Source organism: Phalangium opilio, unplaced genomic scaffold (genome assembly GCF_054372755.1).
Source record: "Phalangium opilio isolate 3A_F unplaced genomic scaffold, DU_Popi_V2 ptg000009l_1, whole genome shotgun sequence".
Taxonomy (NCBI): Eukaryota; Metazoa; Arthropoda; class Arachnida; order Opiliones; family Phalangiidae; genus Phalangium; species Phalangium opilio.
Genome location: NW_028324146.1, coordinates 5,214,776 through 5,241,627, shown reverse-complemented (window position 1 = coordinate 5,241,627; position 26,852 = coordinate 5,214,776). Strand labels below are relative to the sequence as shown.

The 26,852-nt window shown below is 35.6% G+C and overlaps 3 protein-coding genes and 3 long non-coding RNA genes across 12 annotated transcripts in view; 2 read left to right on the top strand and 4 right to left on the bottom strand.

Annotated features, from left to right (window-relative positions):
* Positions 1 to 26,852, top strand: part of LOC149713512 (uncharacterized) — a 158,913-nt gene that overhangs the window by 83,363 nt on the left and 48,698 nt on the right. The window lies entirely within an intron of this gene.
* On the bottom strand, positions 10,072 to 18,735 carry LOC149713515 (uncharacterized). The gene is made up of 4 exons (XR_016371339.1): positions 18,094 to 18,735; positions 17,925 to 18,021; positions 11,015 to 11,187; positions 10,072 to 10,914 (listed from the first exon to the last, which is right to left on the bottom strand). It is a non-coding gene; the product is annotated as an uncharacterized LOC149713515 (long non-coding RNA).
* On the bottom strand, positions 11,564 to 14,668 carry LOC149713517 (uncharacterized). Of its 3 annotated transcripts, none has more exons than XM_089848780.1 (4): positions 14,533 to 14,668; positions 14,066 to 14,469; positions 13,915 to 13,998; positions 11,564 to 13,837 (listed from the first exon to the last, which is right to left on the bottom strand). In XM_089848780.1, the coding sequence occupies exons 1-4, from the start codon at positions 14,594 to 14,596 to the stop codon at positions 11,657 to 11,659; spliced, it is 2,733 nt and encodes a 910-aa protein (XP_089704906.1). In that variant the 5' UTR covers positions 14,597 to 14,668; the 3' UTR covers positions 11,564 to 11,656. The 3 variants fall into 3 exon arrangements, with proteins under 3 accessions (XP_089704906.1, XP_089704898.1, XP_089704890.1); XM_089848772.1 differs by having other exon boundaries at positions 14,066 to 14,472; positions 14,533 to 14,620; XM_089848764.1 differs by having other exon boundaries at positions 14,066 to 14,596.
* LOC149713516 (uncharacterized) lies at positions 15,745 to 17,421 on the top strand. 2 transcript variants are annotated; one of them, XM_089848802.1, is made up of 7 exons: positions 15,745 to 15,970; positions 16,127 to 16,239; positions 16,390 to 16,579; positions 16,638 to 16,766; positions 16,836 to 16,882; positions 16,949 to 17,168; positions 17,275 to 17,421. In XM_089848802.1, exons 1-5 carry the CDS (start codon positions 15,745 to 15,747, stop codon positions 16,865 to 16,867), a joined length of 690 nt encoding a protein of 229 aa, XP_089704928.1. In that variant the 3' UTR covers positions 16,868 to 16,882; positions 16,949 to 17,168; positions 17,275 to 17,421. The 2 variants fall into 2 exon arrangements, with proteins under 2 accessions (XP_089704928.1, XP_089704917.1); XM_089848791.1 differs by having other exon boundaries at positions 16,638 to 16,882.
* LOC149713514 (uncharacterized) lies at positions 19,185 to 23,292 on the bottom strand. 3 transcript variants are annotated; one of them, XR_016371332.1, is made up of 5 exons: positions 23,153 to 23,292; positions 20,370 to 20,439; positions 20,071 to 20,304; positions 19,831 to 20,013; positions 19,185 to 19,726 (listed from the first exon to the last, which is right to left on the bottom strand). It is a non-coding gene; the product is annotated as an uncharacterized LOC149713514 (long non-coding RNA). The 3 variants fall into 3 exon arrangements; XR_016371333.1 differs by having other exon boundaries at positions 20,189 to 20,304; XR_016371334.1 differs by lacking the exon at positions 23,153 to 23,292 and adding an exon at positions 20,509 to 20,539.
* Positions 23,826 to 24,415, bottom strand: LOC149713513 (uncharacterized). Its single transcript, XR_016371345.1, has 3 exons — positions 24,065 to 24,415; positions 23,948 to 23,972; positions 23,826 to 23,868 (listed from the first exon to the last, which is right to left on the bottom strand). It is a non-coding gene; the product is annotated as an uncharacterized LOC149713513 (long non-coding RNA).

Genomic DNA, 26,852 nt, shown 5'->3' with positions numbered 1-26,852 from the left:
TTTGCCAAAATAGTTCAAGACATCGGGGTCTCTAATAACTTTCCAAATTTCTTTTAAGTCTTTGTCCGCCTTTTTAAAGGTCTTCCCGTTGTCACTATAGACAATATGAGGAATGCCTCTTCTAGAGACCATTCTCGAGAAGGCCAATAAAAATTCGTGGGTGGACAGGGAAGCCACTAACTCCAAGTGCACTGCGCGTGACACTGCACACGTGAAAAGACAAATGTAGCTCTTTTCTGTTTTTCCGTCGATTTTTACAAATAAGGGCCCCGCGAAATCTACGCCAAGGGTTTGGAAACAAGGGGTTTCTTCTATTCTTTCTTTAGGCAGGTTAGCCATGGGAGCGTCTCCCGCTACTGCCAAGTGTCTCTTGCAAATCAAACACCCACCCACTATAATTTTTGCTAATTGTCTACCTTTTATGATCCAATATCTCTCGCGTGCTTGAGTTATAGTATCTTGTACACCAGAATGGCATACTTCTTCGTGACTTCTTTTCATTAGTAAATTTGATAATGTATTGGACTTTTCTAATATTATAGGATGTTTAATAGCGTAACTTACACTAGACTCTTCAAGCCTGCCACCTACTCGTAAAATCCCTTGGTCATCTAATATTGCTCTGAGTGTTGCTATTTTTGATGAGTTATTAATTTTATTCCCTGTTTTTAGAGCTTCTATTTCCTCACTAAAGTCAATTTTTTGAGTGGCCTTTATCCATTCCAATTCCGCTCTCGCGAGCTCGTTGGCTTGAATAGGTCCCTCATTAATCTGGATTTTCTTACATTTATTCACAAATCTAAATATGTAAGCCGTAATCCGCAAAGGCTTGTAGATAGAACTGTAGTTTTTAAGGTCTATCAAGTTGGTTATGCTATGACTGTCTTCGCATCTAATTACTAACACGGTTTTTCTTTTTTCGCATTCTATTTCGTCTAAATCTGTATTTAATTCTAATGGAGATTTAACTAAGGGCCAATTTGATTTTTCCTCCTTGAGCCAGGTGGGACCTTCCCACCAGATTTTGCCATTCACTAGTTCGTTTATCTTAGACCCCCTGGTGGGTAAGTCCGCTGGGTTTTGTTCGCCTGGACAATGGTTCCAACATTTTGGGTCAGATAATTTCTGTATTTCTTTCACCCTATTGGAAACGAAGGGTTTCCAAATGTCTTTGTCACTTCTAACCCAATTTAGAGCTATCATTGAATCCGTCCACATGAATATGTCTAACTCACCTTGATTGAAGGCTTCTTTAGTGAAGTCGACTAACCTCGCGCCTATTGCGCAACCCATTAATTCTAGCCTGGGTAAACTAATCTCCTTCAACGGGGCCACCCTTGCCTTAGAGTTTACTAACGATACCCTAACTTCTGTGGTATTTACTACGTAACGCAAGTATATCACTGCACTATAAGCCTTTAAACTTGCATCGCAAAAACAATGCAGTGACATATTTGAAATATTCTTTCTGGGTCCCTTAAAATAACACCGGTCTATCGCAATTTTTCTAACATCGGGCATTTCCCCAAACCAGTTTCTAAATATTTTTCCATCTTCACCCTCTATTGTCTCATCCCAGGCTACATTTTTTACCCATAACTGTTGAAGCAAGATTTTGGCTCTAATGGTAAACGGTGACAAAATCCCCATGGGATCAAATATTTGAGCGACCATGCTAAGGACGTTTCTTTTGGTTTCCTTTACGTTTTTTAGAGTTTCTAATAGGTTTGTTAAATCAAATGAGAATGTGTCAGTTTTGGGATCCCATACTAAGCCTAGAACCTTTTGTTTTTCTGATTCAGCTTGACCTTCGAATAATAATTTATAATTGTCCCCCGACATATTTTCGCTTTTCCATAGGTCTCTAAGTTCATTTGAGTTAGACTGCCATTTCCTAAGTTTCATGTTAGCATCTCTAACTATTTCCGCTATTTGTTTAGAAAGCTGGAACGCCCCTTTTACGCTATCTTCGCCGCTGGTTAAGTCATCGACATAAAGGTCATTGTCTAAAACTTCTACCGCTTGGGGTTTTTCATCTTTATATTTTTCTATGTGGATTTTAATCGTTCCTGCTAACAAGAAGGGGCTAGATGTTACACCGAATGGCACCCTAGTCATCCTAAGCGTTTCAAATTTGTTTTCGTTTATTTTGCCGTCCTTTTCGCTAACCCATAAAAACCTAACAGAGTCCCGCTGATCTTCCGCTATTGCCACCTGTAAAAAAGCCTTCTCAATGTCGGCTGTTATTGCTATAGGGTGTTTTCTAAATCTGAGTAGCAATAACAAAAGATCAGGGTTTAAATTAGCTCCGCTACTGAGACAATCATTTAATGATGGTTCACCTTTTTCGTGGGAAGACGCGTCATAAACGACGCGTAATTTGGTCGTAAGACGATCTTTTTTCAAAACTGGTTGATGGGGCATATAGTATGTCCCTATTTTATTTTGCGTTAATTCTGGATGGGGCACCCTCTCTACTACTCCTTGCTCTAATTGTTCCTCGATCACTTTTTTGTAATCCGAGTACAATTCTGGTTCTAATTTAAACTTCTTAATTAAAGGTTTCATTCTTTGAGTAGCTACTGCTAAGTTGTTGGGTAGTACCTCCTTTTCTACACGCCAAGGAAATTTGACGCTATATCTGCCCTCTTTAATTTCTGCTGTTTCTCTAAAATGTTTCATAACATCTGATTCTAAGGGTTCTTGTTGGGGATTCCCGTCAATACCCAGGGCTTCTAATTCCCAAAGCGATTTCATCATTTCCGATGGGCGAGGTCTTCCTACGTTAACGAATCCTACCCTTACAATATTGTTGTTTAGCTCAACTTGAGGTTTGTTTGTTGGACCTTGTATGACCCATCCCAAATTTGTTTCTAAACAAACCAAATTTTTTGTGAATCTTTCCACGTTACCAGTGACGAACTCCCAGTAGAAGTCCCCACCTACCAATATTTCAATGTTTGTCTCGCCTAATTTCGCTTGACTCGGGGGGTCGCATAATTTTAACCCCTTTTTATTCATTAAATTTTCCACTTGTTCAAATTCGGTGGTAGCTATGGCTTCACACAAGTATGGTAAAACCACGGCAGTAATTTCTAATTTTTTATACGGATCTACCGCGCTTTGTACGTTTAATTTCACAACTTTTCTTTTCTCTACGCTAGGGGTTTTATTGGCAAAGTTGTAAACTGTAACTGTTTGTTCCCCTACTATTGGCAAATCTAATTGTTGCGCAACCTCCTCTCTAATAAAGGTGGCCTGCGCGCCTCCATCTAATAATAATCTAACCCCTAATTCCTTTCCTATTTTTTCGGGGTGCTGGGCCGTGGCTTTAGCCGTTTGGAGTAAAACTGAGCCCATATCTAAATGAGGGGACGTAACTGTTAAGGTTGTGACCCCCCTTTCATCCTTTCCCTTTTCTTTGTGGGATTCTCTAGGTTTTTCCTCTAATTTTTGATTGCAATTATTTTTATAGCAAACTGCGGCATTATGCCTCCCATTACAAATTTTACACGTTCTAAATCGCGAATGGCATTCCTTAGAGGAATGTCCCCTTTTTATGCAAATATAGCACCTTTCCTGATCTTGGATCAATTTTCTTTTTTCTTCTAAGCTAAACTTGTAACAATTTGAGCTCGAGTGGTTGTCCACTTCGCAAAAGATACAATAGTATGAACCCCTAGTTTGACCCTGATTTGGTTTATAATTAACGGTTGTTTGGAGCGCAGTGGCTGTGGCTAAATTTTGACTATCGTTAGACGGTTTGAACTGTTTTGGTTTTGATTTTTCTTTGGCATTCATACCGAGGATGGCGGATGTTTCCCTTCCCTCTACTTGATCTTTTAAAAATTCCATTAATTTTTCTATATTCCAGTCCCCGTCATTTTTTCGGGCTAAACTGTAGGACAGTCTAATTTCATTGGGTAAACATTTAATGATAGCTGGACATACTGAATATCCACTAAGTGACGTATCTTGCCCCAAAGATCTTAGGCTTCTTAAATTGACTTCACACGTGTCATATAATTGGCGTAAGGCCTTAATGTTATTGGCGTCATGCACTGGCTCTAAATTTAATAACACTTGCATATGAGTGTGTTTAACCATACCTAACTTATCATATCTATTTTTCAATATTTTTACCGCTTCGTCATAACTCGCGTCTGACGCGTGTAGGCCTCTTAATGATTCTTTAGCCTCTCCCGACAAGTGTGATTCTAATTGACTAAGTTTTTCAACGGGAGATAAATTTTCATTGCTTACGGCTATTTCAAATCGGCTCCAGAATCCTTGCCACTGCATGAAGTCGCCGGAGAATTTGCTGATCTCCAACGCTGGTAGTTTTGAGGCCGTCCTAAAGTTGGTGGTTGGTGGAGGGTTCGCTATGATGTTTGCTGGATAATTTGTGTTAGCAGCCGCTGACGATTGTAATCCGATGATCGTTCCGTTGTTTCCGGTAGCTGCGTTGTTCTGTTGCCCAACTCCATTTGGTGTTACTGTTGGGTTTGATGGGGTATAGATGGTCGAGGTGTTCGATCCACTGACCGAGTTGGCTCTTGAAGATGCCGTTTGAATTTGTTGAATTTTTCTATTCACCTTTGATTTTAGTAGGGTGATTTCGTCTTGTATATTTTCTACTTTTTCTAATTCGGCGTCGATGGTGGTTTGGTCCCTTCCTGGGATTAAGTCTATTATTTTGCTATTTAAATCTTGTAGCGTTTCTTCTTTTTGTTTAAAAAGAGCGAGTTGATCTTCCAGATCTTCTAAAGCCGTATTATTATCGGCTAATAGCGCTTTTAATGAGTTTTGTATTCGCGTTACCGCACTTCTAGCTTTTGTTCTAATTGTTTTTAATTTTGCTAAATCTAATTGCGCCGTTGTTAAGGCACCCGCCGATCCACTTTGTTTTTGAAGTTCATCCATAGTTGAGTTTTTGAGTTTTTTAAAGTTTTACGTACCGACAGTTCTTGCGCGCGGTTTTTCTAAATATCCAAAGGTTTTTCCCGGGTTTCGGCACCCTAAAGTTTCTTACTAAGGCTGGCTACTAATTTTAACCAGGTTGGGAGAGCTACTACTTATAAACTGAACCGACTGAAAAATCCAATTTATAGTTGCTAATCTATTAACTAAGTTTTATTTTTGTTGAAGGTAATTTCTTTTAAGTTGAAATTCTAAGTTTTGTTTGTGAAGAAAATACAAGTTTTCTTGGTTTTGACTAATTTTTATTTTGAGAAGTTTGGTCCTCTCTCTAAAGGTTGCTACAAGATTGTGTTTCGATTTTATTGTACATTGAAAAAGGTTCGAGAGATTTTTTACTTCTTTCCCCCATGTTCGAGAGGTTATTAGCATGCCCTTTCAAAGGCCATGCTATCTATAGCGGTCAGTAACGCTATGGGTTTTTCGGTGGGCTTGGAGGGACGTTTTGGGAACAGGTGTACCAGTTTGAAGTCAAAGGATGGGGCAGGGTCAGATTATTTACTATTGAAAAAGGGGTTGTTTTCTATGAAGCTAAATTTCTAATGTTGACCCGTGAAGGCCCGATTTTAACAATTTATTTGAATAGCGTTTTGAATTTTTCTCGTGTTTACTGCCACGGTTAGTTTTATAATCTGACCCTTGACCATATTGTTATTTTTTAGGGTTGGGTTTTCTGCTCATTTTTGTACAGTATAATAATATATTTTGCAATGAGGGCCAATTTCTGAATAAACCAATTGAAAAAGAGACAGTCAAGAATTATGATGAATAGTTTTTTCACGAAGTTATTGTAGAATTTCACCATTTACCCTTTTCATTATAACAAAACGATTTATCAAAATATTACTTTGGGCTATTCGAATTCAAATTACAATAAACCAAGGTTAGCCAGTAGTTGCATCGAATACTATCTTAAAGGGATACTCGACCGGTCTAGATTTGGTTTAAACGTAAGAGTGTATAAAATAATGAATCTCTACCCTTGGCAATACTAATTTCATTACGCCTAATCCGGGGAATATGAGAGTGATTAGTACCTTGCGTGCATTTTCTGTCAGCTGTCTCTTACATATTTTAAAATAAAATTATATATTTATTGAAAAATTAAATCATAAAGGATTTCAGTTTTACTTTAAATGAAGTTGCTAATGTGATTTGAAGAAATAAATGAACTAAAGCCACAAGCAAATTTAACTTTACAGAAATCTTTCATCGCATGGCGAAAATCGATTCATAGATGAAGCAAAAGAAACAAAGAACTATAAACGATAAGAGTTTTGCGGCTACATCTATAGTTGGCTATTAAAAATCATACTTTTCTTCAAATACAACGCGCCTATACATAGTTTTTAGACTAGGAGGATTCATACCATTTACACAAGGAGGCCTGGCTTTAGACTCACCCAGTGAGTCAGGCCTCCTTGTGTAACATATGAAATCTGGCCTCCCCGTGTAAATGGTATGAATTCTCCTAGTCTGTAAACTATGTATAAAATTTTGTTTATGGCTCTGTTTATGCATAAATGTATTCCTCTGAAAATATTACCCCTATGAAAATTCCATTTAATATTCAAATCTTTCCATTTCGTTAAAAGAGAGCTTAGATAATTTTATGAGGCCAATTTTACCAAAACATATTTAGGTTTCCTTTTCCTATTTACGTAACCATTTGGAATATGTTTTCTGCGAGTAAGGTTTCAATATTTCATAAGTTTAGAGGCATTAACATTTCAAAGTGAAAGCTGGAACAAAATTTCGCCTTTCGTATAAATATATGTAGGTACGTAATTCGAAATGTAAGAATAATATTACGAAGTTCTCAATTCGTAGTTTGGATGAAATTCATGTACCCCGGCTGGTCGGATACTTGCCAAAGCTTTCATTAGGCAAAAATAAAACGTGTATGAAAATTTTCAGCGCTGTATAGGCCTAGAGCTTTCAGATGGGATGGTAGTACGTCACACCCTCCCAAGTCTAACCGCTGTTCTGGTAGCCAAATTGGGTGATCTCAGCTTCATTCCTGCTTTAAACCCACCAATATGGCAGCGTAAATTATGTCACGAGACTCAGCTCCTCCTCCAACTGAAAGCGGCCTATCTTTGGTGCGAGAAAAATCACAAATGGTCAATTTTGTTTTTCAAATTAGGCTTAACACAGAAATTCTTGCCACATTTCAACTTAACGAAATCGAAATGAATATGTCTATGAACCACTAAGATGCTTAATGTTTTCCGGTCAATTTCTAAACTTTGTATTATAAAATTGGGGAATATGACGGCAACCAGACATGATTCATCATAGGTCAGGCTTAGCATAGATTAGGTTAGGGTTATGTTGTTTGCTTTGGTTTGCTTTTTAGGCTCCAATTTAAACTTCTGATTTCATTAACTATGAAATATGTAAACTTTCGTTGTAAATAGTGATTCTTCCCCATAGTATACTTAAAAATGGCTAATGTCTGACAACTTGCTTCTCTAGCATGCGTACCTATTATTAAACGTAATAGCGTATCCACCGTTTCGGCCTTAATCTAGTGAATCATCATGGAGAAAAATATGGCCAGTGAAAGAACAGCTAGATAAAGAAAATACCCCAGATAAAACTAAAGGAACTAAATGACCGTTAAATTTCTCATAGCACTCTTTTCCAAGGATCGGGAGTAAAAATAACGGAAGCTATTTCCTAAAATAAATTCGGAAGAAAATGGTTTTTTTGGGGGGGGGACTCTCTAATGCTTTGTGAAATAAATTCATCTCTTTTTCTTTGATAAAGTCATATTTTCAAAACCACTTGGGAATATACCTGTTAGTCTTATTAAATGGGTCAAAATTTTACAGAAAAGGGCGAACAGTATATACTTAAATATTTATTGATGTTATAAGGGCATCGATCGCTTTAAATTTCAACATAAATAGTTATATTTTTTATTTATCGCGTAGTATAGCGTGTCATATGATAATTTTATACCTTAGGGTCTAGGAAAAAGGCTAAGCTAAAGAATCACTTCGCTGAGTTAAAAATAGTTACTAAACTTAACTTGTTTTCAAAACACGATGAGAGTTAAAAGATTGTTTCTGAAAAACTGTAACACTTTACTTAGCTAAGATTACCAGAAAGAATCTCATAAAATCAATGCAAATCATTATCTATTATTCAAATATTATACTAAAAACTAAATAATTTTCCTACCGCAAATAATTTACTTTAGAAAATTTGTTCTAATTATAACTTTCATGGTTGGCAACACTGAAGCACTTTCAACAAATTCTTCATTAGTTTTCTTTAGTAGCAGCTCCTTAACAATTTATTGGTGGCTGGCTACTCTGAGAATGGTATTCATTAAAAAGAGTGGCTTCCTTAATTTCGCTTAAAGTATACTATAAAAATTTCATCTAAATTGGAGTCAATGGTTGTAACTATTGTTTTTGATGAAAATTCTAGGTCCTAGGTTTAGCTGGGAGTCAAAACCACTATCAAGAAGTGATATCTAGTTCATTAGGGAGAAGGTATAAATTCGAAGCATTTCCAGTTTTATCTCCAGTCCAAACGAAGGTCTGAAATAGTCCGGCCTCCATTTACGCCCCCCCCCCTTGTATTTTGAAAGGATGACTGGGACTGTAGCGCGCGAATACTTATGCATCTTAAACCATCTCTAATAAACTAGATATCACTTCTTGCTATAATTTTTTGTTACCTGAACTTTTCCTTTAACTCTTAGAGCGGGTTTATCTTTACTTTTAAAATATGTTTGGGAAGTGTCAAGGATGAGAATTAACAGCTTATAGTATCGAAAAGGTTCAAGACTTTATTTTCTCACACTGACCCAAAATTAAGATTTTCTTCAAACTCAATTTTCAAACAAAACAACGATACAGCCATCGGAAAAACGCAAAAACCCAACGTATATCCGTATAAGCCGATAGATTTTTTTAAATTTGAAGATGATAAAAAAGGAAAAATCGAAAAATCCCAAAGCAAACACTATAGGAGAAAAAAAAGTTTTAGTGTAAAAAGGTTTTTTTAAAACAAAATTTATGTTAGCCTACGCCATACGTATTGGAATAAAACTACTTCAACTAGAAAGCGTGTATAGAATGGATGTTAGGGCTGTGGTAAACTATACCATCTCTCTCGCAAGTTTCAGGAAGTTCTCGGATTTCGGTTGGAAATTTCATACCCTAAGACTTTAGACAAACAGTCGGGGCTGCCAGCAATACAGGGCGATGTCATCGATGGTTATAAGAAAGAGCTGGCACTATATCCGAAGTTAATATCTTGTAGTTGAAATGAAACCATGGGGATCTAAAACGAAATTGTTGCCCTTCGAGCGACACTAACATGACGTGTTTTTGCCGCTTTAAACGATAGCTAATGCAGGGCATGGCGTTCACACTCATTCTAGCACTGAAGATGGTACAACCTGGAATCAGTTAAGCAATGTTCACACGCTTCTAAAATTAAGTGAGAACAAAACTGATACTCGAGAAACTAGTTAATTACAAACGCGGTTTCTTGAAATTGCTTGGCTAACCAACTTGAAGCGGATTTGTAGGTTAGTCGCTAATTTTCATTGATATTCTCCTGCGAATCGATGAGACTAGTTTTCGGGGTTATTTCACCTGGGTTGAAAGTAGCCTTAAGGTATTTTCACTTGCCTTAGCAGGCAACACTAATGGGAGATCAACCAGACGATGCGTCGTTAAGTTTGAACCGAGGATGTTGAAATCGCTTCGAATTGATATTGAAGAAGTCTTCAAAACTAGTTGGAAAAACCAGTTCTGAAATGATTGATTACCTTGTAAGTGCGAACGTAGCTTTGGATGAGCCAACTCGAGTTAGGTAAACTATGGCTATGTAGTGTAAATAGATGTTGGGTGAGAGTAAATTATTTCATTGGTGATAAATACTTTTACTTATTTAAAACCAACTCGATCGATAGGCTAAATTGTTTTTTCAACAACAACTTTGTCGTTTCCCTTGAAAAGAATGTGAGAGAAGATAACCGGAGTTAGTCTTTTATTCACAAAAATATTTTGAACATATTACCTAGTTCAATTTTACAATACTTGCTCAGCGGAACAAATGTTTCGTTTGTTTACATTACAAAGAAAGCTGATTTTAGTTACTTTGTAGATGAATGTGATTTAGCATAAAACTAAACTTTTAGATGCCATAGCTTTTTGTTTTCTCCAAAAACACAGTATATAAATGTATACGGAATTTACCAGAGGCAAGACCATAAGCTCTATAATAAGCTATCAGGTCGCCATCATTACAGACTGATATTAAAAATAGATTCATCGGGCTCCGTAACCTTGATTGAACAATTCTTCGAAAATGTGATGGTAGGCCTAACCTCGTAAGTTTCGTATACAAAACCAGACAGAACGAAAACACCTTAAATCAAGCGACCAAAAATCAGGTTTCAAATTCAACATATCTGAAATTCTTTATTCCAATAAGGTTTAGGAACTAACCCTAGACTGAAGGAAATAATTTATTACATCTTTAATTTATGAGCTTCTGGTTAAAGAAGAGAAAAACTAGGAAGAGAAATCCGGTTGGGTCGTCAAAAGGACACCGGTGGTAAATCGGTTTAAAAGAAGATTCGAAAGTTAAACTTTGAACGTCTTAGTCCCTCCGGGAAATCTTATTGGGTTTAGAGAGGCTGTGTGGCGCTATATATATCTATAATACATGTATCTTCAAGTAGTTTCTCTCTTCCGGTCTTTAGCTTCCATCACCGGGGAATTTTCCTGCACTAAAAGCTTACTGATCTTCGTAGACTTAAATGTAGTCCTTGCAAAAACTACTCAGCCAAAAGAGTATCAACAATTTTGACTCTCTAACGTACAGTAACTGACGGGTGGTAATCTAATAAAATTGTAGTGTATTTTTGGGCCAAACTATTCCATTAGCACTTCGTGTCATCAGTATCTACCAAAAAAAAAAAAAAATATTATTCTTAGTCATGTGCCTGCCCAAACTGAAAAAGTTAGTTGGTAAACATCCATGTTTGATTGTAGAGATAACATACCTCGACAATACTCAAGCTATGTTCACACTTGTACAGGAGTCGGTTGACAACTCGTTTGCCCAACTAACTTTAAACACTCTCAAGTTCCTAGTTCGAAGCGATTTCAACAGCCTCAGTTCACACTTTAAGACGCTTCTGTTAGTGTTGTCTGCTTATCTTTTCGCTGGTGCTGTCTGCTAAGGGAAGCGGAAAAAAGACTAGTCTCATCCCAGCTGAAATAACCCTGAAAACTTGTCTCGTCCCATGTGAACTAGAAACTTAAACCCGCTTTAAGTTGGTTCGTGAAGCAACTTCAAGAAACCGCGTTTGTAACCCTTACAAAAATATTCTATAAAAAAGCTATGGGGGCCTATAGAGCTTTATAGAGGGGTTATGGGGCTCTATAGGCTATGGGGATTCTATAAAAAATCCTATAGACTTTTTTTCCCAAGAATTTTATAGACGTTTTCTCTATAGGAGCCTTATAAAATATTTGAAAACATTCTACAAAAATTGTAACTGGTTAAACTTCGCAGATAAATTAGAATGCGCATGTAAATAAAATAGAAATTCGAAGTTAATTTATTTATTTATTGCCAACGCCCACCAAATGAAAATTAATCACAACATGATATCAATATTTTCCATTTAATAAAATTATTCCTAGTCAGATTCAAACTTGTGTTTTAACTCAACTACATAAATATAGTCACCAAAAGCTCTCGCTTTATATATTAACATTTTTACGTCAATATCCGATACTGGATATGCTAGAGTAATATTCGATATTTTGGTTTTATAAAAGAGCTGACTCTGCAGTTGAGGCAAATGATAACAGTTCAGTTTTTTTACAATTACAAAATAGTTAAAATTGCAAGTGCAAATGAGAGACAAATGCGGGCAATTAACGTCTTTAACACAATAAAAGCTCTCTATAATTCCCAAGGTTCCGTCTCGGAGTTTTACACCACAATTGTTTCTTTTTTTAGACTCTTTGCAGCAAAATTTTACACCATAAATGTTCATTTTGTTAAATTTAGAAACTAGTCCCTCAATTTTACCACTAGGTTGATATGGACTCAAAAGATTTAGTTCAAGGCAATTTAAATTACAGTGGGAAGGCAATCCGTAGCAAAATACCCCTTCATTAGCAGGACCCAAATTCTGAAGTAATGGATAACCTCTTAGAAGATCACGAAAATAAGCTCCAGGAGAACCTTTATGAGTGCTTGTAAAGCTTCCTTCAGCAAGCTCCGATATCTTACCCAAGATGACAATTTTTTCCGCAATCTGCATAGGCACACTTTGTGTACCATGAAAAAGCTTCATGAGTTTTCCATTCATGTTTTCGAACTGAAAACATGAAACCGCCCACAGTGGTCCCCAATTCCTGACAGTTTCAGGTAAATGAAGCAATAAATGCAGATTGAAAGTGAGATAATTTTCGCCATATAAATCACCATAGTGTTGAACAAATTTCCGCAAGTGTTTTTCAGCTTCTTCAACCATAGCCATTGTGACATTTTCGAGGAGCAATAATGAGATCCCAGTGACTAGTTTTAGCCAGTGTTTATAATATTTCGCTGGTAAAAATGACTCTAGGAGCACTGGGCTGTAGTATAACAAAAAAGAGCGCCATTCATTTGCCTTGTACTGTTTGCGGTCTTTTAGTGATCGTGGGGTTCTTGTTATCTCATCTGAAGGTTTTAGAGATAAAAAAATCTCGTCGATTTCTTTTCGTTTTTTCCCCGATATATAACATTCTTTTTCATGATTTTCTGAATCCATCCACAAACCACATGTCGCTCTCACAACGCCTAGACACACAGCGTGCATATAATCAACAGCAAAACCGTTTATTATATTGAAGAAATTTAAAACCATTAGGACAGAAAATCCTTTAACACCATTAACTGGTTTTCTTGATGTAATGGCTAATTTAGCGTCTCTTTTAGTTTGCGTGACGTTTCTTTTATCCCCTTTACCATAGTCATAAATTCGAGATCCGCCATTACCTCGGTTTATTCTGCGGCCCTCTTTTAAACACCAATTACAACCATAGGATCCATTAAATTGGTGAAAATTTTGCAATGTGCACCGAGCAACAGAGTCGCATGATAAAGGTCCAGGAAATACTTTAATACTTGTAGTTTTTCCATCGTGCACATGAGAAAATCCATTATTTGAAAGATCATTCAATTCATCAACGAAAGGTTTGAGAAACGAGTTCATTTCGGGTTTGTCAACTCCGAACCAGAGAGCGGCCACTTGTACATTATTTTGTCCTGAAAAGTTTATCTCATTCACTACATAGAGTATAGGCCATAGTGAATATCCGGAAGAATGAAAAACAGGTATTCCATCGGTGTTCATCGTTATGGATAAATCCCTCCCCCTTTTCATTGGTAATTTTCTATATTCTGCTCCTTCACTTAGAAACATTCTTTTCGCTTTCCCTCGATTCATTTCACGATAGGACTTTTCTAATAAAGCTTCAATTTGTTCACGAATAGAAAATACTATAAAATAGTTCCCTTTATCCATACATTCCTTCAGATTCACCAGCTTGTTGCAAACATGGCATCTTTTGTCTTCAATTCCAATGTAGCCCTTACATTTTTCACAAATCATGTGATATGTAAAATGGCTTTCAGCTTCTTTAAAATGTTTGTAAAATAAATAGAGTGAATGAGGCATATTTGATTTTTCGGGCATGTGAAACGATAAAAGCTTCAGTAAAGATGAAGTTGCTTCTTTGCTTTCCTGATGACGCAGGATATGAGCCATGTTAATTAAAAGACTTTGCTTGAGAGACAATGTTGATTCCGGGAAAAGGTCTCCATCCTGAAAAGTTAAAACAATTTTAATATATTTGTTCTCAGTCACATTATGCACAGCATTACTAGATTACAATTACTAACCAAGCTATCCATTTCCTTTCGATTAATTAACTCATCATCAATACGAGAATTGGGCTGTTCTGACTCTGGTTCCGAGGAAGCACTCTGTAAATATAAGAAATTTAATCATTACAAAGCTATATTAATAATTAATCAATTCATTTACACGTACACTATAAGAAAATAACTCCTCATCTTCATTCTCCTCCATCGTCTGGTTATTGTCTTGTACCTCGACATTTTGTATATTACATGAATTGCTATCCTCGTTCGACACGCTGAGGTTTGTTTCTGATGCATGCAATGAACTGCCAGAACTGCTGTCACTAGCATTATCTGCAATCAGAGTTCGCGGTATAACATTTGGTATATTTCGCTGCACTAAGCCTGAAGAACCAGGAGCATCATCGTAAAGGCCAACACTTCTTCCAATAAGATCCTTGTTTATAACATTTTCCTTAGCCAATTTTAGACGGTAAAGAGTTTTCCTGGGAATGCTTTTGGCAGCTTCCGGACACCAGAGATATTTTTTATACGTTTTACCCATCACAATGTAAATAATTTGATTTGCACTTGCTACTGAAACAAACAAAATAAATGTATATGCGATAAAGAAAAAGAACTGAAAAGTATCCTTACCAAGGTTTAAAGTTAATGAGAAAAAAATCCGCCGTTTGCAGACGCGATTAACACGTGATAACATCCAAAAACCAAAGACCAAAGACGAATATTGTGCTACCTCGCCTCGACTTGCCGACTGGACTAGCAACGGATTTTATTTAAACTACCAAAGAGACTTTTTTCATTGAAAGTTGGCAACATTGTTCGAGAGAAGTTTTTTTTAACCCTTTTTCTATATTTGGGGGACGAAGGAGAATGCTTCAATCAAAGAGCATTGGCACCTTATAGGTTGTACTGTATCGGAAATTAATACGGCATGCCAACTGGCGAAACTCGCGACATGCAGTATTTGCGACCAAAGGAAAATTTTCCATCTCTCGCCGCGACCTCGCCTAGGAGTCTCTCGATATTGCGCAACGGCTAGCAAGTTCTCTCGCGTCGAGTCACGTAGTAGCCGCTGGTAGCCGCCCGCCGAAGCTAAAAAAAATTTCCGCGTTCGCGTACACATTAAGCCTTGGTACTGGCTCTTTGTATGTTAATTGTTAAACAATAAACATAAGAACAATCCAAGGAAATCAAAATTAATCCGTGAGTAAAAAATGTTCAGTTAACCTCCGTTTTAATAAAATAAGGAGCATCTTATAAATTCTAATGTTTTTTGTTTCAGGACCCTCAAAATTCAATATTTTATTGGTATTATTAACATGAGGGGCTAAATGTGCGCCTGTTTTTGTTATTATCAAGTTTTATCAACTGAATAAATTTCCCCTTTTCCAAAATTTTACTAAATAGAATATGTTTTTACCCCTAATTATTGATACCGTTCCAAATTATGGCTAATTAGCTTGTTTATTGCCACCTTTTCCAAAAGATTATTATTTTTAGTTTCTTTCTACCCTAAAAAGAGGCGCACTTTTAGCCATTCGTTTATTAACTATTATATCAGTAGTCTAAAGTTACTTTATACAAGCATGTTTAGTATATTCATATACGCTTATGGTATATTTTTAGCTGTGTAGATAAGATTAAGTGATTCACTGTTATGGGCAATGACAGTATCCCAACTACCCAGAATAGATTAAATAAACTACGGTATTTAAGGTTATGATTTTATTCAGTTAGGTAGTGTTTTCAACAATTTTGATAAAGACTGGGAATGGGATACTGTCTTACAGCCGATCTTTATGTAGGATATTTGGCCTAATATTGATTGTTTTAATTAGAATAATCATGGCCAGAAATAAGCTAGTAAAGAGCGCAAAGAAGCACTCTATGGTTCTGGTAAAATGGCATGACCTAGCCATTTGGGATGTCATTGCAGCAGATTTGGCATTTAAAAATGACACAAAACTGGGGGAAAAAATTCACGCAAACCCAGATATTTTCATAGGGCAAGTGTTGGATTTTTCGTGGAAAGAAGATGAAGAAACATCACCGGGGTCACTTCTTGGATATGGTAATTAAATGAACAAGTTATTTTTGGGTAAAGCATGATTGGCTCCAGTCGTAATTGTATTACTTAAAGGGAGTCACAATGAAGTCTAGTTTAGGAGCCGGCTAGTGCAATTAAGGGAATTTTTTAAAATCTAATCATTTAATTAACATCTTCAAGGTTTACTGGCAGAATTGGAAGAAAAGAGAACTAATTTAATGGTTAGCCATTATAAAAGAATTGGTCAATTGGTTCCCGAAACAACTGATCGTGAAATTTTAGGACCTCGTGAAGTAAGAAACTAAATAATGACACAATATTCATAGTAGATATTGTCACTATAAACACTATTATTAGTTCCAAAAAATTAACATTTGAATTTTTTTCCCTTAAATTTAATTAATTTTCGGTATTAAAAATAATTCAAATGAATTTGTTTTTAGGTGCAAAGTTTTAAAGACAAGCATCAGGAAGAATTGATGAATCAAATTTGTAACCCCAATAATAATTCTGATGAAAACTGCAGCGAAAATTTTGATTCCTTGAGTCACAAGTATAGTATATTACAGGAAAAATATGAAAAACTAAAAGCTAAACATAAATGCGACAAAGCTGAGATTAAAAGGCTTAAAGGTACGTTACATAGCTTTGTTTTCCATTTTCAATTATTTTTTAAAAAATTATTTAATAGAAGAAAAAGGTGTACTAGCTCAACTAAAAGACTTGATAGGGGAGCTTCAAGAGTCAAAGCGTAAGCGCAACAACTACAATGTTAATGAATCTTTGTCATCTGGCTCTGATACAGCCCCATCAGGTTCAGGTTTGATTGAGTCCCAAACCCAAATATCTGGTTCACAAGTGAGTACATTTTTTTTGTGGTCTCTTAAAGGGCGAAGATTAATCAATCAGGAGGTCAATTAATTCAATTAAAGCGAAGTAATTGGATTTAAATTATTAAATGGTTAAAAATTAATCGGTTAAGACATTTTAAACATTTTCCAGATGCACGAGTTAGCACCAGGAGTGCTCGTTGATAAGAGGATGCTGGCGAATATGCTAAGGACTTGCCCTGTTGGAACGAAATTTGCTCGTGCACTATTTTTAACTTTATTTGAGGAAGAAGAAATAATTAATTCATCATTGACTGGAAAATGCAGTAATGCCCATAAAGATAAAAATCCCAAGAAGGCTTTAGATAGCCAAAGGATAAATGCTATAATAGGTAAACAACTATGTTCGATTGAAGCATGACTGGCAAACCAGTTAATCTAGCGAGGACTCTCGCTAGATATACGTGTTACCTGTTTTAAACTTTTAAATTTATTTAGCATACACCCTCACCAAATATCCCTCAACTACAAGAAGGGAAATTCATGATACATTGGCCAACAAAATTAAAGAAGTAGAGAAAAAAAACAAACTGACCGTGTAACTAACAAAAAAAAAAATAAATGTTTCCCTCTTTTCGGAGAAAATTAGTTTGAACGTTATTTTTGAATATTTTTATAAACAGTTCATAGGTTTATTTATAAATTGCTTATAAGAAGTTTATAGGGTTGTTTATAAATTGCTTATAAGAAGTTTATAGGTTTGTTTATAAATTGCTTATAAGAAGTTAATAGGTTTGTTTATAAATTGCTTATAAGAAGTTAATAGGTTTATTTATAAACTTCTTATAAGAAGCTTATAAATTTTTATAAAAGATGGTTTCTAGGGATTCTAAAAGAATTTTATAAGAAGTTTAACAAAATATTTTTATAAACTTCTATAAAAGTCTATATAATAAAACCTTTAGAAAAACCTATAAAAAAATGACCCATGGCTGTATAAAAATGGTCCAGTTTTTCTATAAAAAAACCCAATAAATACCTATAGAGAGATTCTAAGAAATCTTTTTAGAAAATTTTTGTAAGGGAATTAGCTTCTCGAGTATCAGTTTTGTTCACACTTAACTTTGGAAGCGTTTTGAACCGATTACTTATGTAAGTGTGAACGTGGCTTTATAGATGCGTTAATTGTATCTCTTTGTTGACGTCAACGTGGTCCATGCCTTCGACGTATAGTGACTTTTCATCCTTACATAATGCATACATACATATAAAGTATTCCCCCGTGACACCTCTATATATAATTTCTGAATACTCTACCCGTTATTCTGCTGGATAAGAGTTTCTCAACCATTTTCTTCGAGGAATCGTGACAAGAGCTATTGAATTCTTTCTTTCTTCCACAAAATAATACCAGTTGTATTTCCAACACGTTTTTGTCGTAAATGGAAGTATTATTTCTTCCAAAAGTGGAGTTAGAACTAAAGCTCTTGTTATTTTCACGCACTAAACAGGCCTATTTAACCGTTCGTGAAGTATTTCATATTTTTCTGTTTGAATATCAATTGCCTCTCAAAAAGCCGGCAAGCAACGTAACCAAAATATCATTACGGGATAACTTTCATTCATTTTAATCTCTAACGGTTTTTACCTGGGTCCTCATATCTAGTGTACAATACTCACTATATCTCGTTGTTCGCTTATCCTTTGGGATTTTTATAAAGTACCCGCGATACAGTTTAAAGGGTGAACAGCTTAAGCGTTATAAATTTAACACAATCGAAGGAAACACCAATAAAAAGTTCAATAGCTTTAGGAGGTTAAAGCCTTAAAATAACGAAACCAGACCTAGCGAAGCTAAGCTTAATACGCTGCGCCTCGCACGTGGTTGTTTTCAAAATCGAAATGGCGTCGTTAGGAAAGCATGAAATGGGCTCTAGAAACTACTTTTCCTCAAAAAAAGTGTACTTCTCCTTACAGCTTAGCTTACAGTAACGAGAAAATCGATCCATTCTGAGGGGTCGAATACAGCTCGGCGTTTTCTATCCATTATCCACGTCATTTTATAGTTATCCGAACTCGGAACTTATCCGTGGGAGTTAAATCGAATTATAAACACAAGTAATCGATTATACACTAACGTCACTAATTAGCGGATAGTGGATAGATGATGCTGGGTATAGGGATTATACGAGCGGTTTCTGACGTTTCAAAATATTTCTTTGAGTTGAATTTTTCAATTTTATGAAGTTGTTTAGTGAATTTGATAAATTCAAAATCACAAGAAAAACTTTCTTCACAAACTTTCGCCATGGCCCAGTCTATTCAGTTCCTATGTACATACATTTGTGCTCGACAGAGAATTTTCAATGGATGTTTTCAGACCGAAAATTAATGCATTTTCTAGAATATTTCCATTCCGATTTTTATATGTTTACAAAAGAATGGTATCATCAGTCATTTATCATCATCTCCTTGGTACAATGAATTAACTCCGAAATAAGGGAATTTGAACATTCATAATATACATTTTTCGTTCTACAGAGTGTTTCAGATAAGTCTGCCATAAATTAAGCGGAAAGTTCTTTGGGGGATTTTGTGAGTCGAATGACATTTTGCCACAATGGCCACTTTTTTCAAACTTATGTTTCAACTATTTCACGGATGACCCCTTAAATTTAATAAACTGAAAAACAATGATTTATAATTAAAAGGTCATCCCTAAAATACCCCAGTTTTAATTTGAAAACGGACGGCAAAATATCATCGAACATTTTCGACTCAAATCTCCGAAAACAACATCCCCTTAAATTATGGCAGACTTACCAGAAATAGTACGACTATAGATTCCCATTAATTTAAATTAAACTATTAAACCCGAGTCGCGTTGTATTTCAATCTTCGTTTAGACTAAGTTATTTTGCTGGAAATTTCGTCCAGAATATTCTCTACGCTATTAATTTAAAAAAAAAATCAATTAGTGATGCAATTAAAATTACAGCCAAAGTTTTACAAACAAGGTTGTAATATTTTGACCAACTTATTTTAAAACTTTACTTGTTTTATTTGACTCTGCGGAAAACCGTTGCTCCCATATGTTTGTAAACTAAGAGGTTGTTTTTTCATTGATTTTGAATTTCAGAGTTATAATTTCCGGTATTTCCAAATGTCCTACCCCTCAGTCGGTTCACTCTAGCAGTTATCCTTCAAAAAATTTTTCAGTGCTTATTCTTCTGAAAACTGAAATTTTATGGTTTACACCAAAACCCATATAAAATCAAAGAACAAATAAATAACCTTCTTTGGTGACAGGGTTGCCAAAATTCCGCCATTTTACAAAAAGCCAGGTAGTGCAAATAGGTTAAAACCACCAGTTTTTAAAAAGAAATAATAAAGAGGGATAAGAGAATTTTACCGATTTTTAACCAGACGACATATAGTGAATCCAGGGGAAATAGTTTTGGCTTGTAAAAAACAGGTTTTATGGTTTTATTTTTATTTTTTGAATGATTCCACACTACTCAGTCTGAACTATAAAGATTAAATATGAGTCTCAAGAAGTTTCACGCAAGTAGAATAATAAAACCGGTTTTAACCTAGGGTTTTTTTTCTCCATGGTTATAAACCGGTCTGGTCATTTCTTGCCAACCCAGCACGTGAGGGAACCTGGAATTGTGGTGGGGGAAAAGTATAGTTCAAATGACAATTTTATCTTTGAATGTTCTCAGTTCTTACATGGGTTATACATTAAAAATGTGTTTAAATATTTGGCATGTTTCGGTTTTCGGGCTTTAGTTTTAGTTTTCACCTGAAGGGGATTTTCCGAAGAAAAGTGTATAAAAATATTCTCATGGTATCGTTCTATTATAAAAGAATCTGTTTACAAAGAGGAGATGCTCAAAGAGGATAACAAGTTTTTAAATAATAGCTGATAATAGTGCAAAAGGGATGTTTTTTTAGAAAGTTCTGCTTGAAGCTGATAAAAACTTCAATGTAAAGGGATCTTTCTTAGAAACTAATAAACATCCACGTTTTGTTACTCCTAAAAAGGTTTTAACCCTAATTAAATATTTCAAAAGAGCGATTATCTCGCCCTTAACTCCATCCTATTTGAATTTCTCATCATAGCACGGATGCGGTCTGCTTGTTTAAAGGCCCTTGTGCGTCACTAATCTGTAATAGGCCTTTTCAAAAAGTCCACTATACAAAATATGTAGCCGGGGGAAAAAGCAGAGATGGAAGGCATTTTTCCCTCCCTAATTTCTGCGCGCGCACCTGTGAAACGTCATTTTTAAAATCGCCTATTCGCTAGCAAGCACAATACCGCCATCTATCAAATGATACGTCAATACCACATGAACGTCATCCAATATGAACAGCCCTGTTTGTCACGCAGTGGCTTACATCACTACCGTCGGTCTCATATTTCGCACAAAAACCCTACCCTCCCACAAAATATAAAATCTATAGATGTTGAACTTGAACGTTCATTTTTTACTTGAGATTTTGCTAACTTAATGGATCATTCTATTAAAAAATACTATATTGTATCCATTTTAAAGGACCCCCAAGGTATTATGTTTAATAAGAAAAAACGTGCCCTTTTAAATTTCGTGTCTGTATTCCTTTAAGTATTTGAGTTCAATAATTTCTTCTCTCTCTAACTGTAATGAGGATAAAGTATTTTCTCCTGAAATATGAGTCAAGATAATTTCTGCTTGATTGACTGAAAGAATTTGCAGACTTATGAGTAGTGTATTTATGCTCGTGGGAATCTCAATTACTCCAATACTTAAGCTTAGCGACGAGGTGAAAAGAGAAGAACCCCAATTATTAATAATAATTATAATCCTCTTATTTGCGTATGAAGTACCAAAACGCATAATAAATTAGACAATTAAGACTAAGAAAGGATTGGAAGAAGCGATCGCAAAACTGGTGAGTTTTCCCACTGGCGAAAAAAATTAGAAGAAAGGAATGAAAATCCCAATAATTAAGCTTCGAAATAATTCCAGAGATTCGAAAGGAATATTTCTTACCAAAATTTCCCTGGGTATTAAACAAATAGTCCCTTGAAGTGAAGTTATTGAAAATGGATAGGCCGATACAGGTGTTTTCTAACACGTACAGTTCAGGCCATCAGGGGTCAACTCTACAGGTCAGAACAAATCGAGGTGCTAACTACTGTAAGATTCCCTGTACACCTATTACAGGTAACGCGGGATCGTTTTATCACTGTCAAATATAGTGCTTTTTGAGGCACACGTAATATCTTTAGTACAGTAGAACGGATACACCGATTAACTAAGGTAAAAACACCAAAATATTATGCTGGTATACCGGCTTGTTTGAGGATAAACGTATTTACCAAACTTTTGTCAAATTGTTAGCATAATTCCTTTGGGTATATCGAGGGGTCAGTCACTTAGCGTAATCGGTTTCCGTGGTTGTACCTTTGACTGTATTAAAGGGATTACGCGCTATCTTTAATGTTCCTACCCTTGGCAGTGCTAAAATTATTACACTTAGTCCGTAATGTGCATGTGTGCAGGGACTTGGAGAATGACTAGCCCCTCTCGGTAGGGTTTACTATGTTAAAACAATATTTAAAATTTACAGTGGTTACAAAATCGAAGTTTTCTTTCAACCGCAATTTCATGATTTTTGGCTACATAGGTATTTCCAAATTGCAGTAGACTAGAACCTAGATACTTTGCCACTTTTTACTAATTCGAACACACTCCTAAATGCTTGCTAGACCCTAAGAAACAACCTGTTAACTAAATCTTTCTTGGCAATACAGGAGAATATTTTCTGGGCAATTAGCAGCTGATGTATATTCAATTAGCTTCAACTTTCTCTCAAGACGCAGCACTTAGTGGTACATGTACACAACGAGAAAGTAGCTTCTATTTTCGTCCCAGTAAATTTAATCATCTAACTAGCAATAAAAGCGATAACGAATTCTCGGAAAACCCCTCAATTTCTCCTCCACTCTTCTTTATTTATCCGAGTTTATTACTCTAACCGCTTCTATTTACCTTTAATGACTATATCGCTCTGCTGAACGTTCTACAATATCCGAAGAGCTAACAACACTGCAGGTTTCACGTTCATCGACAATCATTTTACTACTGAGAAAAGTACAGAGAGAGGGCGCAAAATAGTGGCTTAATATATAAACAGTTCGCCCCACAATACGACTCTTTTCTACTCTTCATTGCCTTTAGGCAAGAGAGTCTGCTTTTCCAATTTGTTTTGAGGGGGGGGGGCACTAAATCGGTGTGTTTCTTAACGTAACTAGCGCCAAACATATTTCATGATGGTTAGAGGTTAATAATAAACATATTCAAAATAATTATTAATAATGTTGATTTACCTTTGAAAATTGAAAGTCCCATTTCTTTAGAACAAATTTTCTCCACGTGACGTTACAACCGATTGACGTCACCTGTTTTACCATAAGCCCCTTAACAATAGAGTGTACATCAATTACGACAGTGACCAACTCCTCGCCAACTTCTCTAATCTAGGCTGCGTTCAGTAACACTCATCAGGAAAAACATCGATGTTTGGGAAAATGAAATCGGTGTTCTTTTGACGTCATGATGACGTTGCAGTTGTTGAACGGCACAATTTTGTGTAATCGATGCTTTTCTTAATGGCGACGATATTATGATAACGTTACTGCAGAGGCTTAAATAATAAATCCGAACTATTTACAAAGATATTGTACTTCAATTTATCAATTAAATCAAAATTCTGCCAGAATCCATTTTTTACCGAAATAATTTATTGCTTTTTAGTATTATTATCCATAAGGATAATATTTGTCAATTCTACATTATTTTAATTGTCGCGGCGCAAAATGACGAAATTTACGTCATGAATCCGATGCTCATCAAAAAAACCTCCTCTCACAGCTGATTTTTCTGATGGGCATCCGATGAGCATCATGACGTCACGCCCAAAGACGCGAAAAACCGTTCAGTAAGACATCGATGTCATCTTTTAGTCATCGATGTTTTTGATGCCAGTTACTGAACGCAGCCCTAATTTATCCTCGGAATACATCACGTTTGATTTTCTTATCAACTAATGATGTTTACGGAAGTAAATTTCATCAAATTGATATTAAGGAATTTTGAAATTATATTTCGAATAGCAAAAATACCAATGCTTCGTTACTGGTAGTTGTACTAAAAAATTAGAAGTTAATAATAATAAATAATTCTGGATGACCTTTAAGATTTCTCAAAGATATCGGTGAACTTAAAAAAGCTTTATTTACATAGATAAGTTTCCTAAGAAAATTAGAGCATAGTGGGTGAAGGTAGCTGAAGGCTGAACGTACTCCGTCATTGCCTTTTATAAGAAGGTCATATGAAAATCTATCGTTCATGAAAATTGAAATCTACCCTATTAATTACGCCAACGCACGGCCCTTAGCCATCCATTCTTTATCCCAAAAACTTTTTAAAACAAAGCCCGAATTTTCCACGCGACGCTATTTGACTTTTGAAGGATTTTTAGAACAACTAGACCGAGAGTATAGATTTCCACGAAAAGATAATGGTCGGGCCGCGTTTGGACGGTTCTTTCCAACTATTATATCACGTTTTGTTTACCCGACTAGAAAAATTAAATCACCTCCATGTAGTGACATAACATAAGCCTATTAGGAAAGGTGCTCCTAAGTTACGGCTTTCCTAAGAGCCCTTAATATAATATCTTAAGGATAAAAGAAAGGAATAAATTCATCAAGTATTTAGCTTTATCTCTAACCAACTCGTCGGGTCCAAAGTTCGACCTGCCCCGTCATATCATTGATTCTCTTAACGCGAGAAAAACGACGAAAATTATAAGTTCACACATCCTTTTATTCTCACTCTTTCGTGAGTTGAAGCTGAACTCTCGTGAGAGCTGAACTCTCGAGAGTTGGGGTTCGAACTCTCGAGAGTTGGGGTTCGAACTCTCGAGAGTTGGGGTTCGAACTCTCGAGAGTTGGGGTTCGAACTCTCGAGAGTTGGGGTTCGAACTCTCGAGAGTTGGGGTTCGAACTCTCGAGATTTGGGGCTGAACCCTTATGAGATAGAGATGAAGACGCATTTTCTTTCACGTATTCTATAGATGCAAACATTCCAGATCTTCACTTATGGGGACTGTACATTTTAGGCTTATGATTATAGCGATACCGCGGTGCTGTTTAAGCCGCTGCCAAACTATGTTTACCTTACTTTGACTTTATCTTGGCCTCATTCTCATGTATATTCATAAGTTAAGCCGATTTTTAGAAGAAAGCGAGAATTTATCCGCATGAATAACAAAGGAAATATAAATTCTGGATGAAATATTTTGATATTGTTTCGTAATTCTCAAGCATAATAAGTTAGTTTTCAATATTTTAAATGCGCATGGCTTGATCGCATAAATTTTCCACCTTGTCCTTTTATACTGAAAAGAATGCGCTGCTTTTGATGTTATCTCGTTGTCATATTTGTCTTCAAGGGTGGAATCAAGGGAAAAACCTCGGAACAAACTCTTCTGAGTAGAGTTTTCAAGTTCTCTTCAAACTTGTTAAAGGACCCTTACAAAAATCTTCTTAAGAGTTCTAAAGGAATTTCTTTGGAACCCTACGGAGCCCTTGGGATCATTTTCTAAAGAAACTATTTCCAAAGACTTCCTTGGAATTTCCTAAAGAATTCTTGAGATAAATTTCCAAAGAATGTCTTGGGATTATTTTCCAAAGAAATTTTTTAGGAATTCTAAAGTTAAATTTCCAAAGAATGTCTTGGGATTATTTTCCAAAGAAATTCTTTAGGAATTCTAAAGATAAATTTCCAAAGAATGTCTTGGGTTTATTTTCCAAAGAAATTCTTTAGGAATTCTAAAGATAAATTTCCAAAGAATGTCTTGGGTTTATTTTCCAAAGAAATTCTTTAGGAATTCTAGAGATAAATTTCCAAAGAATGTCTTGGGATTATTTTCTAAAGAAATCTTTAGGAATTCTAGAGATATATTTCTTAAGAATGTCTTGGGATTATTTTCTAAAGAAATTCTTTAGAAATTCTAAAGATAAATCTCCAAAGAATGTATAAGGTTTATTTTCTAAAGAAATTCCTAAGGAATTCTAGAGATAAATTTCCTAAGAATGTCTTGGGATTATTTTTCCAAAGAAATTCTTAAGGAATTTTAGAGATAAATTTCCTAAGAATGTCTAGGGATTATTTTCTAAAGGAATTCTTTAGGAACTCTAGAGCTAAATTTCCAAAGAAGATCTAGGGTTTATTTTCCAAAGAAATTCGTTTGGAATTCAAGAGATATATTTCCAAAGAAGGTCTAGGGTTTATTTTCCAACGAAATTAGTTAAGAATTTTAGAGATGAATTTCAAAGGGCCAGATATATTGCAATTATGCTTTACGTATAATTATCTCAAAATATTTTTACCCAAATTGTTTAGCTAAAGTTTTCCTTAACTTAATGGTTAAAAATTTAAAAACCAGAGGTGTGCGGTTAACCGTTTCAATCGAATAATTCGATCGAATACCGAACCGAAAAATTCGATTCGGTATTCGATAAGCCCATTTTCACTATTCGATTCGAATATCGAATACTGAACTGACTATTCGGTTAAAGTTCGACTACCATAAATTTAGGTCCTTGGCTCTAGAGAGACCCACCTTATTTAAAAAAATTTCATCCCAATTTTATTTGTCTAACATCAAAAACTACCAGCTAAGTGCATAGGAAAATTTTAAGAAATACTTGACCACCAATGAGGAGGGGTATTTTGAAATTTAGGAGCTTCTAATGTTCTTCTCCTTACTTTGTATTGACTATTGGCGAATATTAGGGTTACTACCCGATTAACCGCGAATAGTTGGCCTAGTATTCGCGAATATTAGGGTTAAATATTCGCGGTTACTAGGCTTAACTATTCGCGATTAATCGGGAAGGAAAAAAGTTACCAAGGCCCAACTATTCGGTATTCGATTTGGAATAAACTATTCGATTCGGTATTTGATAAGGAAAATTTTTTGGTATTCGATAACCGGTTCGATACCCAAAAAGTGGTATT